At 42.3% G+C, this 15,651-nt stretch overlaps 1 protein-coding gene across 1 annotated transcript in view; it reads right to left on the reverse strand.

Moving 5' to 3' along the window:
- Nucleotides 1-15,651, reverse strand: part of LOC120030042 (brain-specific angiogenesis inhibitor 1-associated protein 2-like) — a 66,093-nt gene that overhangs the window by 17,841 nt on the left and 32,601 nt on the right. The window contains exons 6-10 of the mRNA XM_038975361.1: nucleotides 12,300-12,609; nucleotides 11,240-11,444; nucleotides 10,593-10,664; nucleotides 9,964-10,150; nucleotides 2,488-2,525 (exon numbers count right to left, since the gene is read on the reverse strand). Of these exons, the coding sequence (XP_038831289.1) occupies nucleotides 2,488-2,525; nucleotides 9,964-10,150; nucleotides 10,593-10,664; nucleotides 11,240-11,444; nucleotides 12,300-12,609 (812 nt within the window). The remainder of the gene's footprint in view (nucleotides 1-2,487; nucleotides 2,526-9,963; nucleotides 10,151-10,592; nucleotides 10,665-11,239; nucleotides 11,445-12,299; nucleotides 12,610-15,651) is intronic.

Below are 15,651 nucleotides of genomic sequence, written 5' to 3' on the forward strand. Positions count from 1 at the left end.
CAGAAGAACCTCAGTCTATAAAGTAAAGTTATTGTCTGACGGATAAGAAGACCCAGTATAGTTTTAACTTTACATTTTTTGAATAATTTATTTTCATCTTTACATGACTAAAACAATCCCCTTTGGATTACCATTTTGATTTACAATGATAATATACATCCTTCAACCTTCAATCTGGTGTAGAATGTTAAAGATTTTATTTTAAATAATTTGTACTATTTTATTATATATATATATATATATATATGTTTACAGAGGAATAAATCCCCATTGAATAGAAAAGACATATACATGCATGAAAGACAAGCAAAAGATTTTCCTTATTTTCATCCTCAGACAAAGTCCATCATTCCAATGATTTGGATGGTGTCAGGAGGGTGTCAGGATGGTGTCAGGCCATTAGCGGTGGGTACTGGTTCCACCAGTGCTTGGCCTAGGAACTTCCCAGTAGTGTGAAAGTGCCAGGTGAGAGAGAGGCAGGAAGGCAAGGAGGATAGACAAGTCTTTCCCTTGGTGGAATTGTGGGGGGGGGGGGGGGGGGGGGGTCGACTGGTAAGCGCCGGAGGGGGGAGTGTTGTGGTGGGTTAGAGAGAGGAGTGGTGAGGGTTAGAGAGAGGAGGGGAGGGGTGAGGGTTAGAGTGACTGGTGAGGAGGGCAGATGATGAGGGATTGCAGAGGTGCCTGGCAGTCAGTAAGTCAGTCGTATTGCAGCAGCAGCAACAACCCGAGTCTGTGTCTGTCTGTCCCTTCTCACACTGTCGAAATCAATTTCGTAACTGTTCCCCCTTCGGAACTGTGGAACAAAGAAAAGGAGAAGCTTCCAGGTATATACAGTATATAGGCACTCAGAGAAACAACAGGGGAGCAACACAACCACAGACAAATACACAATCTACAGGCATTTAGTTTGGCCAATTTTGGCGCTGGGTCCCATGTTGCTGCCTCCGTCTGCACATTCCCTTCATCCATTCATGATGAGTATTTGAATATCGTAGTATTTCATACAGTTAAGATAACCTTTCCCCAGATATAAAAAGGAGAAGACAGTAAAATAATTTCATGTCTTCAATCTCATTTCTTTGATATGCTACAACAAATTAACTGACAGCCTTTCACATTCAACATTTACTGCAGACCTGAGTTCAAATAGCATAGAAAACACATATTATATGGACCCAGGTCTAGTATACTGTAGCCTATATACATGGACACAGAGCACAGTGTGGGCAGCAACGTAGAAGGGATAGTAACAATACTATGGAGGGCCAGTATCTAGGAGGGGGAGTGTTCAAGCCTGGGGCTTTTCCCTGAAATCAAATTTATAATAGCCTAAATGAAACTTAACGATAAAAGCAAAAAGCAAGCTAAAGCAACAAATATGTTTCAAAGTAATAGGATAAAACGGAGGGAAAATATTTATTTGACCCACTAGGAACGGCATAAGGATAGGTGATTCCCATTGGTCCAACATTGGGTTTTTGGGCAAACCAACCTTTCTGTCTCATCATGATAATATCATAGCTAGGTCTCGTCATCAAATAAATAAATGTTAGAAAATTAAAAATCAGGGGGAAAAAAGGGAAACACACCAAAAATAAACCATTAAAATTATATGGCAATTAACACAACAAAAACCTGATATGTCCTTGTTTGTAGTTTGATAGTTTATATTGCAGTTCCTATCAGGGGAATACTTAAGGACACTAATTACTTGTAGTGTCTACAAGTCCATTACTTTATGTTGCAGTTCCTATCAGGGACACTAATTACTTGTAGTGTCTACAAGTCCATTACTTTATGTTGCAGTTCCTATCAGGGACACTAATTACTTGTAGTGTCTACAAGTCCATTACTTTATGTTGCAGTTCCTATCAGGGACACTAATTACTTGTAGTGTCTACAAGTCCATTACTTTATGTTGCAGTTCCTATCAGGGACACTAATTACTTGTAGTGTCTACAAGTCCATTACTTTATGTTGCAGTTCCTATCAGGGACACTAATTACTTGTAGTGTCTACAAGTCCATTACTTTATGTTGCAGTTCCTATCAGGGACACTAATTACTTGTAGTGTCTACAAGTCCATGACTTTATGTTGCAGTTCCTATCCTATTAAGGACACTAATTACTTTTAGTGTCTACAAGTCCATGACTTTATGTTGCAGTTCCTATCCTATTAAGGACACTAATTACTTTTAGTGTCTACAAGTCCATTACTTTATGTTGCAGTTCCTATCAGGGACACTAATTACTTGTAGTGTCTACAAGTCCATGACTTTATGTTGCAGTTCCTATCAGGGACACTAATTACTTGTAGTGTCTACAAGTCCATGACTTTATGTTGCAGTTCCTATCCTATTAAGGACACTAATTACTTGTAGTGTTTACAAGTCCATGAAATCATATCCAGTCTAGTGCCACCCGGACAAACCAATTCAGTATCACGACCGAGTATTTGTATCTATAGAGACAAAAAGTGGCCCTTACCTCTGAGGGAAACGTTGCTCATACTGTTCAAGTCCTTGCTGTGGAGACAAAGACAAAAAAACACTTTTCAGTCATCAAGTCATTGGCACTTTTGTGTCACACTAGAAAGTTGAGAATACATGATAACAGTATTGCTTGATTGGCAAATCCAGAACTGTATCTATTGAATTGCTGGAGATATTGTCAGTAGTAGTTTGTGGTCGTATCTGGCTTAGATTCAGCTTCAGTGTTCAACAGTCACATGTACAGGGTTGCAGGTGTGATTGCAGGGTACAGTGAAAATCTTAGTCGCCGAGCTCCAACATGCAGGACTAGCGAAATAAAACAAGGAAAATGTAAAAAAAAATATATATATATATATATATATATATATATATATATATATATATACAAATAGCACTATATACACATAACTGTATTAGTGACAATTAAATACTGTAAATGTCCATTGGGATGGTTGAGGGGTAATTGGTATTTTATTAGGATCGGATCCCCGTTAGCTGTTGCGAAAGTAGCAGCTACTCTTTCTGTGGTCCACACAAAACATGACATAATACAGAACATTAACAGACAAGAACAACTCAGGGACCGAACTACATTAATCTAAAAATGGCACACATAGCCACACAAATATATATATATACAATATATCTAGGTCCAATAGTGGCGAGGCGTTGTGCCGTGAGACGTTGTTTTATCTGGTTTCTGAAACCAGGTTTGCTGTTCATTTGAGTAATATGAGATGGGAGTACCATGCAATAATGGCTCTATATAATAGTGGACTGGAAAAAGATCCCTGGTGTCATGTCTGGCGGGGTAAGTGTGTGTATGTATCAGAGCTGTGTGTAAGTTGACTATGCAAACAATTTAGATGGTTGTCCTCTAATTTTTCAACACGTTTCTTATAAAAATAAAAAGTGATGCAGTCAGTCTCTCCTGATCTCTTAGTCAAGATGGCTCACTGTTCGTTGTCGGCATTTCCTTCCAAAGTTTTCCCACTTTACCAATGAAATAATTATAAAAATGTGTTGGCAACATCAAATTGTTTTGTGATGAATAAACCATCTGAGTCAATGAAACATGGAGTTGAATTCGTCTTTCTGCCTAGAATTTCATTTAAAGTACTCCAAAGTCCTTTGTATCATTGATCTTGTTTTCATAATACAGTTTCTTATTTTTTTTTGTTGAGTCACATCATTTCTCAATTTGCAGTAAATCAGTCAGATGTGCAGCCAGACTTATTAGCCAATCCCTTTGCCCCATCTCTTTCAACCATACAGTTTTTCAATTCCTCACCACTACATGGAGCCTTAACAGTTCTAACAGTCAGTTTCTTAACAGGTGCATGTTTATCTATAATTGGAAGAAGCAAATTCATAAATTCATGAAGTGCAGCGTCTGGATGCTCCTTAATCACATCAGCCCAACAGATAGTTTTAACATCATCCACATAATTCACAGCAAAGTATTTTGTATGCCCTCTTATAAACTATTTTATGCCCAGAATTTTGGAACTTTGGCTTTCCTGGATGGATGGATGGATATATATATATATTTTTTCTCAAATGACTGCCTCGCCTGGCTCACCAACTACTTCTCTGATAGAGTTCAGTGTGTCAAATCGGAGGGACAGTTGTCCGGGCCTCTGGCAGTCTATGGGGGTGCCACAGGGTTCAATTCTTGGACCGACTCTCTTCTCTGTATACATCAATGATGTCACTCTTGCTGCTAGTGAGTCTCTGATCCACCTCTACGCAGACGACACCATTCTGTATACTTCTGGCCCTTCTTTGGACACTGTGTTAACAACCCTCCAGACGAGCTTCAATGGCATACAACTCTCCTTCCGTGGCCTCCAATTGCTCTTAAATACAAGTAAAAATAAATGCATGCTCTTCAACCGATCGCTGCCTGCACCTGCCCGCCTGTCCAGCATCACTACTCTGGACGGTTCTGACTTAGAATATGTGGACAACTACAAATACCTAGGTGTCTGGTTAGACTGTAAACTCTCCTTCCAGACTCACATCAAACATCTCCATTCCAAAGTTAAATCTAGAAGTGGCTTCCTATTTCGCAACAAAGCATCCTTCACTCATGCTGCCAAACATACCCTTGTAAAACTGACCATCCTACCGGTCCTCGACTTCGGCGATGTTATTTACAAAATAGCCTCCAATACCCTACTCAATAAATTGGATGCAGTCTATCACAGTGCCATCCATTTTGTCACCAAAGCCCCATATACTACCCACCACTGCGACCTGTACGCTCTCGTTGGCTGGCCCCCCCTGCTAGGTAAAGTCCCCCCTTATCTCAGCTCGCTGGTCACCATAGCAGCACCCGCCTGTAGCACGCGCTCCAGCAGGTGTATCTCTCTGGTCACCCCCAAAACCAATTCTTCCTTTGGCCGCCTCTCCTTCCAGTTCTCTGCTGCCAATGACTGGAATGAACTACAAAAATCTCTGAAACTGGAAACACTTATCTCCCTCACTAGCTTTAAGCACCAGCTGTCAGAGCAACACAGATTACTGCACCTGTACATAGCCCATCTATAATTTATCCCAAACAACTACCTCTCCCCCTACTGTATTTATTTATTTTGCTCCTTTGCACCCCATTATTTCTATCTCTACTTCGCACATTATTCCACTGCAAATCTACCATTCCAGTGTTTTACTTGCTATATTGTATTTACTTCGCCACCATGGCCTTTTTTTTGCCTTTACCTCCCTTATCTCACCTCATTTGCTCACATTGTATATACTTATTTTTCTACTGTATTATTGACTGTATGTTTGTTTTATTCCATGTGTAACTCTGTGTTGTTGTATGTGTCAAACTGCTTTGCTTTATCTTGGCCAGGTCGCAGTTGTAAATGAGAACTTGTTCTCAACTTGCCTACCTGGTTAAATAAAGGTGAAATAAATACATAAAAATGTAACTAGGCAAGTCAGTTAAGAACAAATTCTTAATTACAATGATGGCCTACCAAAAGGCAAAAGGCCTCCTGCGGGGACAGGGTCTGGGATTATAAATAAAAAATATAGAACAAAACACACATATCGACAAGAGAGACAACACTACATAAAAAGAGAACTAAGATGACAACATAGCATGGCAGCAACACATGACAACAACATGGTAGCAACAACATGGTAGCAACACAACATGACAACATGGTAGCAACACAACATGGTAGAAGCACAAAACAGGGTACAAACATTATTGGGCACAGACAACGTCACAAACAGCTAAAAGGTAGATATAGCCATTATATTGTGATCACTGCATCTAATGGGTACGGATACAGTTTTAGAACAAAGTTTTACAGTATTAGTATAAATATGAGCAATACTTGTGGATGATCTTGTTCCTGTAATGTCAGTAAACACCCTGATAGGTCGAATAATAATCTGAACCAGATTACAGGCACTGGTTACATTGAGAAGCTTCCTCGAGTGGATAGCTTGATGAAAACCAGTCAGGAACAGAGATTGACCACACCCAACCTCTGTGCGGCTGACAGTGATGTTGCTTATCAGCCAGACTCCCATCTGGCTTAGCGGCCTTTTACATCTCTATACACAGCCATCGTCACATGACCATATTTCACCGTTTGATCATTTCACTTTTATATTGTCGTTTGGGGGGGGATAACCACAGGGGGAGCAGCCGTCAGACTAAATGACCACAGGGGGAGCAGCCGTCAGACTAAATGACCACAGGGGGAGCAGCCGTCAGACTAAATGACCACAGGGGGAGCAGCAGTCAGACTAAATGACCACAGGGGGAGCAGCCGTCAGACTAAATGACCACAGGGGGAGCAGCTGTCAGACTAAATGACCACAGGGGGAGCAGCCGTCAGACTAAATGACCATTTAGTCTGACTGCTTGGCATTTACATAAAAATTAATGCCAAGAGTCCAAAATTCAATTTTATTTATCAAATGCGCCGAATACAACCTTAGTGAAATGCTTACCTACAAGCCTTAACCAACTACGCAGTTTTATGCCAAGAGTCCTCGGTTAGATTCCTGCTGGGCCACTTATAATCATCTGTGCATACATTTTTCTTAAGTCGCTTTGGATAAAAGTTTGCTAAATTGCAGTTTTATAGATACCTTAATAGAAAGTTACTCAAGTAAAAGTGAAAGTCACCCAGTAAAATACTACTTGAGTAAAAGTATAAAAGTATTTGGTTTTAAATATACTTTCAGTATCAAAAGTAAATGTATAATTAATTTTTAATTCCTTATATTAAGCAAAGCAGACGGCAACATGTTCTTGTTTTTAAATTTACAGATAGCCAGGGTCACACTCCAACACTCAGACATTATTACAGATAGTCAGGGGCACACTCCAACACTCAGACATCATTACAGATAGCCAGGGGCACATTCCAACACTCAGACATTATTACAGATAGCCAGGGGTACACTCCAACACTCAGACATTATTTACAGATAGCCAGGGTCACACTCCCACACTCAGACATTATTTACAGATAGCCAGGGTCACACTCCAACACTCAGACATTATTTACAGATAGCCAGGGTCACACTCCAACACTCAGACATTATTTACAGATAGCCAGGGTCACACTCCAACACTCAGACATTATTTACAGATAGCCAGGGTCACACTCCCACACTCAGACATTATTTACAGAAGATGCATTGGTGTTTAGGGAGTCCACCAGATCAGACGCAGAAGGGATGACAACGTGTTCTCTTGATAAGGACTTGAATTTGACCATTTTCCTGTCCTGTTAAGCATCCAAAATGTAACGAGTACTTTTGGTTGTCAGGGAAAATGTACAGAGTAAAAAGTAGGAATGTAGTGAAGTTAAAGTACATGTTCTCAAAAATATAAATAGTATAGTAATGTACAGATACCCCCCCAAAAAACACTAAAGTAGTACTTTAAAGTATTTTTACTTAATTACTTTACACCACTGCTAAATTGCTTATATAATTAACATATGATCAGTCATTGAAGTGTTGACAGTTGCCAAACCAATATGAGCCAGTAGAGGGCGCCAGCTGAACACAGCAGAACAACCATTGCCTTTAGTCAGAGTGACAGCTGTATAAAACTAACATAACGGTCTGTTCTAACTCTACTTTTTTTCTATCCCTGGAATAATCTGAAGGGGAAAACAAGACCAAGAAGTTGTTATGTGACTATCTGAGCAATTAGAGACTATTATCATGCCCACATACAGTACCTCTCCACCTCCCGCCTCCTCCTACCCAAGCCCTGTAAAGGGTTGTGTTAAAAGGGTTTTGGTGTTACATAATGCAGCACATCCCCCGCTCTCGCCTCAGCGACAATATATGTGTGTGCAGGTCTCCAGTCAGCTGGGCTAGTCCTGTTATCAGCAGTCTCCAGTCAGCTGGGCTAGTCCTGTTATCAGCGGGTCTCCAGTCAGCTGGGCTAGTCCTGTTATCAGCGGGTCTCCAGTCAGCTGGGCTAGTCCTGTTATCAGCAGTCTCCAGTCAGCTGGGCTAGTCCTGTTATCAGCAGTCTCCAGTCAGCTGGGCTAGTCCTGTTATCAGCAGTCTCCAGTCAGCTGGGCTAGTCCTGTTATCAGCAGTCTCCAGTCAGCTGGGCTAGTCCTGTTATCAGCAGTCTCCAGTCAGCTGGGCTAGTCCTGTTATCAGCAGTCTCCAGTCAGCTGGGCTAGTCCTGTTATCAGCGGGTCTCCAGTCAGCTGGGCTAGTCCTGTTATCAACGGGTCTCCAGTCAGCTGGGCTAGTCCTGTTATCAACAGGTCTCCAGTCAGCTGGGCTAGTCCTGTTATCAACAGTCTCCAGTCAGCTGGGCTAGTCCTGTTATCAACAGTCTCCAGTCAGCTGGGCTAGTCCTGTTATCAACAGTCTCCAGTCAGCTGGACTAGTCCTGTTATCAGCAGTCTCCAGTCAGCTGGACTAGTCCTGTTATCAACAGTCTCCAGTCAGCTGGACTAGTCCTGTTATCAGCGGGTCTCCAGTCACAATCACTTTCCTCAGTACCAGAAGCAGCAAGCAGCCTTCTCTAATCTGGGCTCTGTCATCTCTGTGTGGCCCGTCACAAAACACAGACGCACACACACAAACAAACACTCACACACAGACGCACACACACAAACAAACACTCACACACAGACACTCAGACAAACACACACACACTCCGTGTGTGTGAGGCAGAGGGGAACTGATCCCCCGTTTATGTAAGTTAATGGGCCAGAACGTTGTGGGAAAGCTGTGTTGAGTGCCACCGGGGACCTAAACACACAGCCTGTCACACTGATGGTTTACTGCACAAGGCACCTAAGTCACTTGTGTTGATTGATTCCTCCTATATATGAGGGCATAGCTAAGTGCTCTCGACTGGTGTACGTACAGTGTGTATGTGATCCTTTTAGGTGCAGTTAGTAAAGTAATGAAAATAAAATACCATCACACTTTAAATGCTTTCAAAGTTTCATGGTTTGTACATATAAACCTCGTGTGAACATGTGTGTGTGAATTGAGAATGCTTCAAATTAAAATGTAATTTTTGAATTGAAGTAGTAAACAGGATACAGAATCACAATTAGAATGAAAGGAAATCGAATTTAATTAATTGAAATGTATTGAAATTCTACTGCCCGTTCTATTCTATAATAGGTGAAGTCAAATATACATCTTGTACATAAAACATGTCGTCATGTACATTCAATATTTTCAGGACAAACTCTTCAAATTAATGATCAAGGAAGACAAACTGTATAGAAATATTCTAAGTTATTATATCATATCTGAAATGTTATTCAATATGGAGAAAATGCTACATTTCCCAGAATGCAGTAGTTTATCCTTCAAGTTGACCCTGAGACCTTTAAAAAGAAACCAAGCAAATTAAATGGTTGGTGGAAATATAATCAGCTATTCTAAGCACTAAGGTTAAACGAGTAAGTACATGAACAATGTTTCCAGAGAGAAGTGATCTATTCTTTGGTATCTAGAAGTGTGACCTGTCACATTCAATGAAACTCTCATGTTCTATGACTGAGGGGAATTTATTTGAATTCCACTGAATTAAATTCTACTTCCTGTGGAGTGTGACCAATTCAATTTGAATTTCAATTCATGAGTTGAATGGGAGTCAATTCTACAATTCTGAGTTGAATGGGAGTCAATTCTACAATTCTGAGTTGAATGGGAGTCAATTCTACAATTCTGAGTTGAATGGGAGTCAATTCTACAATTCTGAGTTGAATGGGAGTCAATTCTACAATTCTGAGTTGAATGGGAGTCAATTCTACAATTCTGAGTTGAATGGGAGTCAATTCTACAATTCTGAGTTGAATGGGAGTCAATTCTACAATTCTGAGTTGAATGGGAGTCAATTCTACAATTCTGAGTTGAATGGGAGTCAATTCTACAATTCTGAGTTGAGCACAATCCTGGTATCTACGTGTGTGTGTTTGTAGTAGTAGTTGTTGTTGACCTGTGAGAAGCCCGGCCCCGCCACGCTATATGGCCGTTGTTGCCGTCTGCTGCTGTGTGTCATGGCTGCGCTCTGCATGCTCTGTGCCAGCAGGCGAGATGACATGCCGTAGTCTGGGGGAGGGACACCTGCCATGTCCTCTCTCTCCAACAGGTTCCCCGTGCTGCTGCTCTTACCATGGTGGAGACTGGTGACAAACACAGTCAGTAAGTTACACAGGGAGTGAAATGAAAACTGTGATTAGCTGAAGAGTCAGACAGTGCAAACCGGAGCCGTGACATAGGCCTAGATTCAATACGTATCGCGGAAGATCCGTGCTGCAGCACTGCGTTCATAATAAACGCTTTAAATGTCGGCTCAATCTGAACCTATATTTACATTTCAAATGCGCTATAACTGGGACCTTCCGGGATATGGATTGGATCTAGCCCACAGTCAACCAGTCACACATTAAAACAATATAACAAAATAAAACAATTCCAGAACTGAAAATAACTGATCTCACACTTTGAAAATGAACAAATTAGCTTCAGAGAGAGAAAGGAGTAATTCTCTGTCTATTGAATAACAGATAAAGACCTGTTTCCTTACAAATACATCACACAAATGACAAAAAATGTCAAACGTACTTGTTCTCTCGTAGTTTGTTGCCAGCAGTCTCAGGGATAACACGTGTGTAGGAGAAAGGGAACCAGCCACGCCTAATGAGGAAACAGAGAATCAACAGACGAATCAGCAAACAGAGAATCAACAGACGAATCAGCAAACAGAGAATCAACAGACGAATCAGCAAACAGAGAATCAACAGACGAATCAGCAAACAGAGAATCAACAGACGAATCAGCAAACAGAGAATCAACAGACGAATCAGCAAACAGAGAATCAACAGACGAATCAGCAAACAGAGAATCAACAGACGAATCAGCAAACAGAGAATCAACAGACGAATCAGCAAACAGAGAATCAACAGACGAATCAGCAAACAGAGAATCAACAGACGAATCAGCAAACAGAGAATCAACAGACGAATCAGCAAACAGAGAATCAACAGACGAATCAGCAAACAGAGAATCAACAGATGAGTCAGCAACAGTGATTCAACATTGACAGCATAACCTAGAGTCAGGATGCTTATGACGTCATATTTAAATGTAAAGATTCATGCATACATTTTCACGTATGGTACATTTCAAGAGTCACGCTCTACCAACTGAGCTACAGAGCGTAACTCATAGTGCTATAGACAAAAGGAATGGGATGGAGTTAGGATACTTACATGTTGTTCTTTTCGTTCTCTCCATAGTGCCATCCGTCGCGGGCCTCTGGGACCAACAGGGTGATGACATCTCCCTCAGAGAAGCTGAGCAAGGTGCTGTTGTCCCCCGCTGCATGGGAGAAAACGGCCTGGACACGGGTACGTCCGTTCTTCTCCAGCCCTGCAGCCATGGAGCTAGACCGGGGCAGGGTCCGGGTCTCTGGAACTGAGGAGATTTGATTTTACACTTTTTATAACAGGGAGTTAGTAGCTGGACGTTTCTCTACAGTTGTACTGTACCTTACTACTGGACATGCGCTTGACTAGATCTATAGGACTTATGACCAAATCTAGGGGTTGCCTTTACACTTCAATCATGCTGTACCACAGAACTTCTGCAATAAAGTCCAAGGTCTTTAAGCAGATAACTAAGCCAAAACAGGTCACACGGGGCCTACTGTATATAGTACCTGCTCGGAGTACCTAATGTATTAGTATAACCCACCTCTCCTAAGTGACTTTAAATGCTTCCATTATTCTTAAAGCCTCTGTCCTTCACCTAATTTGAGTCTTTGTTTCTCCTTTTTAAACCCACCGTCTTCTCCCTCCCTCCTATTCCCATGTGCTCTGCTTTCATTGAGACCACAGTTCTCTAAGTGCCAGGTACACACTGTGACAGAAGGAGAGACGAGAGCTATTCAATAGTAGAAATGAAGAAAAGAGCCGATAGAGGGAACAAGAACAACCCCCACTGCACAGCATTCACAGCATGGAGTCAATGACACAATCGTAAAAAAGGTCTCAATCAAGCCGTTCACTCTCTAAGGTCTCTGTGACGAGGTGGCATTCATAAAGCCCACTAGTGATGTATTCTGTAATATTCTTACTTGACTGCCTATATAGCGGAATACCATTGAGCCCCCCATAATGCATTGGTCTTCACAGTACTGCACTATTGCCGATGTTTTGCTGTAAAGGTACGTCAATGTGTTACAGTGTAGCTTCTGTACATATGATTATGTTGCCCAACTTGTGAGGTCCTCAAGATGACCCGCCCCGCCACTATCCTGGTCTTCCTTACCCATGGTGGTGTTGCTTTTGGCTGGGGCATTCTTACGGACAGGCAGGGTGTTGGAGTAGACTTCACTGCCCTGTCTGTGGGGCTGGGAGAGGTGCTGGGCCTGGGAGGAGGCCTGAGCCTGCTGGGCCTGAGCCTGCTGGGCCTGAGCCTGCTGGGCCTGAGCTTGGGCCTGAGCTTGGGCCTGAGCCATCTTCCCTTCCATCCAGTGTTGGTAGTCCTCCCCTCCTCCCCCGCCTGCTCCTCCGTGGGCCCCTGTCGTTCCATTCATCATGGGCATCCCTCCATCCACTCCTCCTGGTCCCATTATACGCTGCAGGGAGGGAGGGAGTAAAGTAGGAAGGAAGGAAGGAAGAGAGTGAAGCATGTGTTGATGTGTTCGTTAACATACTCATTAGGCACCATTCTTCCATCACAGAAAAGAATTACATAATGTGAATCTCATCACTACTAACGAGAGGGAGATTATGCTGTTGGAAATGGGCCAGGTTGTGTTGATTAAAGGTAGACTCAGCGATATGATGTAGAAAATAAAACAGCAAAGTGAGTCAATTTCTGCAATAACTAAGAGCGTTAAAGCGCGATGCTCAACCTCTCTGCTGTTTTGGTCCCGTGGCTACCACATTGTAAAAGCATAAAGCAGAACCCGTGCACATACTGTGTGACAGCAAAGTTGTGCATCTCGTTAAATTTGCAATATCTGCTGTGTTGCCCGTGGCAACATCATTTAGCTTACTATAAGAGATCAATCAACTGTAACGGAACAACTAAGCAGCACCACGACACAGCCACAAAAAATCCCAACCGCCAGTCTTCAATGTGAATGGACCCAAGTTGTTTGTTGTTGAAAGACACATCATCACAAAACAGAATGATAAAGGACAGTCAGAGATGCTGTGGGATCTGTGGGAAAATCCTGTCCACTTTCAATGTGTTTCTGTGGGATCTGTGTGAAGACCCTGTCCACTTCAATGTGTTTCTATGTGAAGACCCTGTCCACTTCAATGTGTTTCTGTGGGATCTGTGGGAAAATCCTGTCCACTTCAACGTGTTTCTGTGGGATCTGTGGGAAAATCCTGTCCACTTCAACGTGTTTCTGTGGGATCTGTGTGAAGACCCTGTCCACTTCAATGTGTTTCTGTGGGATCTGTGTGAAGATCAAAGAGTCAAAGAGTCACTCATTGGCCCCATTACTAAGGTCACCAACACATCTATTGGTCTCGGGGTGTTTCCAAGGGTATGGAAGTCGGCCATAATAACGGCCATCTTTAAATCAGGCGACCCTGCTGACGTGAGTAACTACAGGCCCATTAGTATACTACCTGTGGTGTCAAAGGTTGTTGAAAAGTGTGTAGCAGAACAACTGATTGCCCACCTCAACAACAGCCCCTTCACATTACATTCCATGCAGTTTGGCTTCAGAGCGAAACACTCCACAGAAACGGCCAACTGCTTTCTTCTGGAAAATGTGAAGTCCAAGATGGACAAAGGGGGCGCTGTTGGGGCTGTGTTTCTGGACCTAAGGAAGGCTTTTGATACTGTTAACCATGAGATTCTCATCACAAAATTGTCCAAGTTCAACTTTTCCCCCGATGCCTTGAGATGGATGAAATCATACCTTGAAGGCAGAACTCAGTGTGTCAGAGTGAGCAATGAGCTGTCGCCCACTCTTAGCTATGATGTGGGCGTGCCCCAAGGGTCAATACTGGGGCCCCTCCTGTTCAGCCTGTACATTAATGATCTGCCTTCTGTCTGTACTGGGTCTGAAGTTCAAATGTATGCAGATGATACAGTGATATATGTGCATGCAAAGAGCAAACAACAAGCTGCACAAGAACTCACTACTGTAATGGTCCAGGTTACAAAGTGGCTCAGTGACTCGTGTTTGCATCTCAATGTGAAAAAAACTGTTTGCATGTTATTCACAAAGAGGGCAACAGATGCTACTGAGCCAGATGTCTATGTGTCAGGGGAGAAGCTCCAGGTGGTATCTGATTTTAAGTACCTTGGCATCATACTTGATTCCAACCTCTCTTTTAAAAAGCATGTGAAAAAGGTAATTCAAATAACCAAATTCAACCTAGCTAATTTCCGATTTATACGAAATTGTTTGACTACAGAGGTAGCAAAACTGTACTTCAAATCTATGATACTCCCCCACTTAACATACTGCTTGACTAGTTGGGCCCAAGCTTGCTGTACAACAGTAAGACCTATTCAGTCTGTCTACAAACAGGCTCTCAAAGTGCTTGATAGGAAGCCCAATAGCCATCATCACTGTCACATCCTCAGAAAGCATGAGCTCCTGAGTTGGGAAAATCTTGTGCAATACACCGATGCATGTCTTGTATTCAAGATCCTAAATGGCTTGGCTCCCCCTCCACTCAGTATTTTTGTTAAACAGAAAACCCAAACATATGGCAGCAGATCCACAAGGTCTGCCATGAGAGGTGACTGTGTAGTTCCCCTAAGGAAAAGCACCTTTAGTAAATCCGCTTTTTCTGTGAGAGCTTCCCATGTCTGGAAAACACTGCCATCAGACACACATAACTGCACCACATATCACACTTTCACAAAATGCTTGAAGACATGGCTAAAGGTCAATCAGATTTGTGAACATGGTCCCTAGCTGTGTGTTGCCGCTTTCCATGTCTGTTGTCTGTAACTTGTGAGGTGTGGAAACACTTTGTTGCTTTTATGAATTTTGTCTTGCTGCTTTTTGTTCTATGTTGCTCTGTCTGTATGCTACGTCTTGCTTGTCCTATGTTGCTATGTCTGTATGCTATGTCTTGTTCTATGTTGCTATTGTCTATATTGTAATTGTTTTTAATAACCTGCCCAGGGACTGCGGTTGAAAATTAGCCGGCTGGCTAAAACCGGCACTTTTACTGAAACGTTGATTAATGTGCACTGTCCCTGTAAAAACAAACTCAAACTCAACATCCTGTCCACTTCAATGTTTTTCTGTGGGATCTGTGTGAAGACCCTGTCCACTTCAATGTTTTTCTGTGGGATCTGTGTGAAGACCCTGTCCACTTCAATGTGTTTCTATGGGATCTGTGTGAAGACCCTGTCCACTTCAATGTGTTTCTGTGGGATCTGTGTGAAGACCCTGTCCACTTCAATGTGTTTCTATGGGATCTGTGTGAAGACCCTGTCCACTTCAATGTGTTTCTATGGGATCTGTGTGAAGACCCTGTCCACTTCAATGTGTTTCTATGGGATCTGTGTGAAGACCCTGTCCACTTCAATGTGTTTCTATGTGAAGACCCTGTCCACTTCAATGTGTTTCTATGTGAAGACCCTGTCCACTTCAATGTGTTTCTATGTGAAGACCCTGTCCACTTCAATGTGT

The sequence above is a fragment of the Salvelinus namaycush genome, chromosome 35, assembly GCF_016432855.1.
Source record: "Salvelinus namaycush isolate Seneca chromosome 35, SaNama_1.0, whole genome shotgun sequence".
In the NCBI taxonomy this organism is placed as follows: Eukaryota; Metazoa; Chordata; class Actinopteri; order Salmoniformes; family Salmonidae; genus Salvelinus; species Salvelinus namaycush.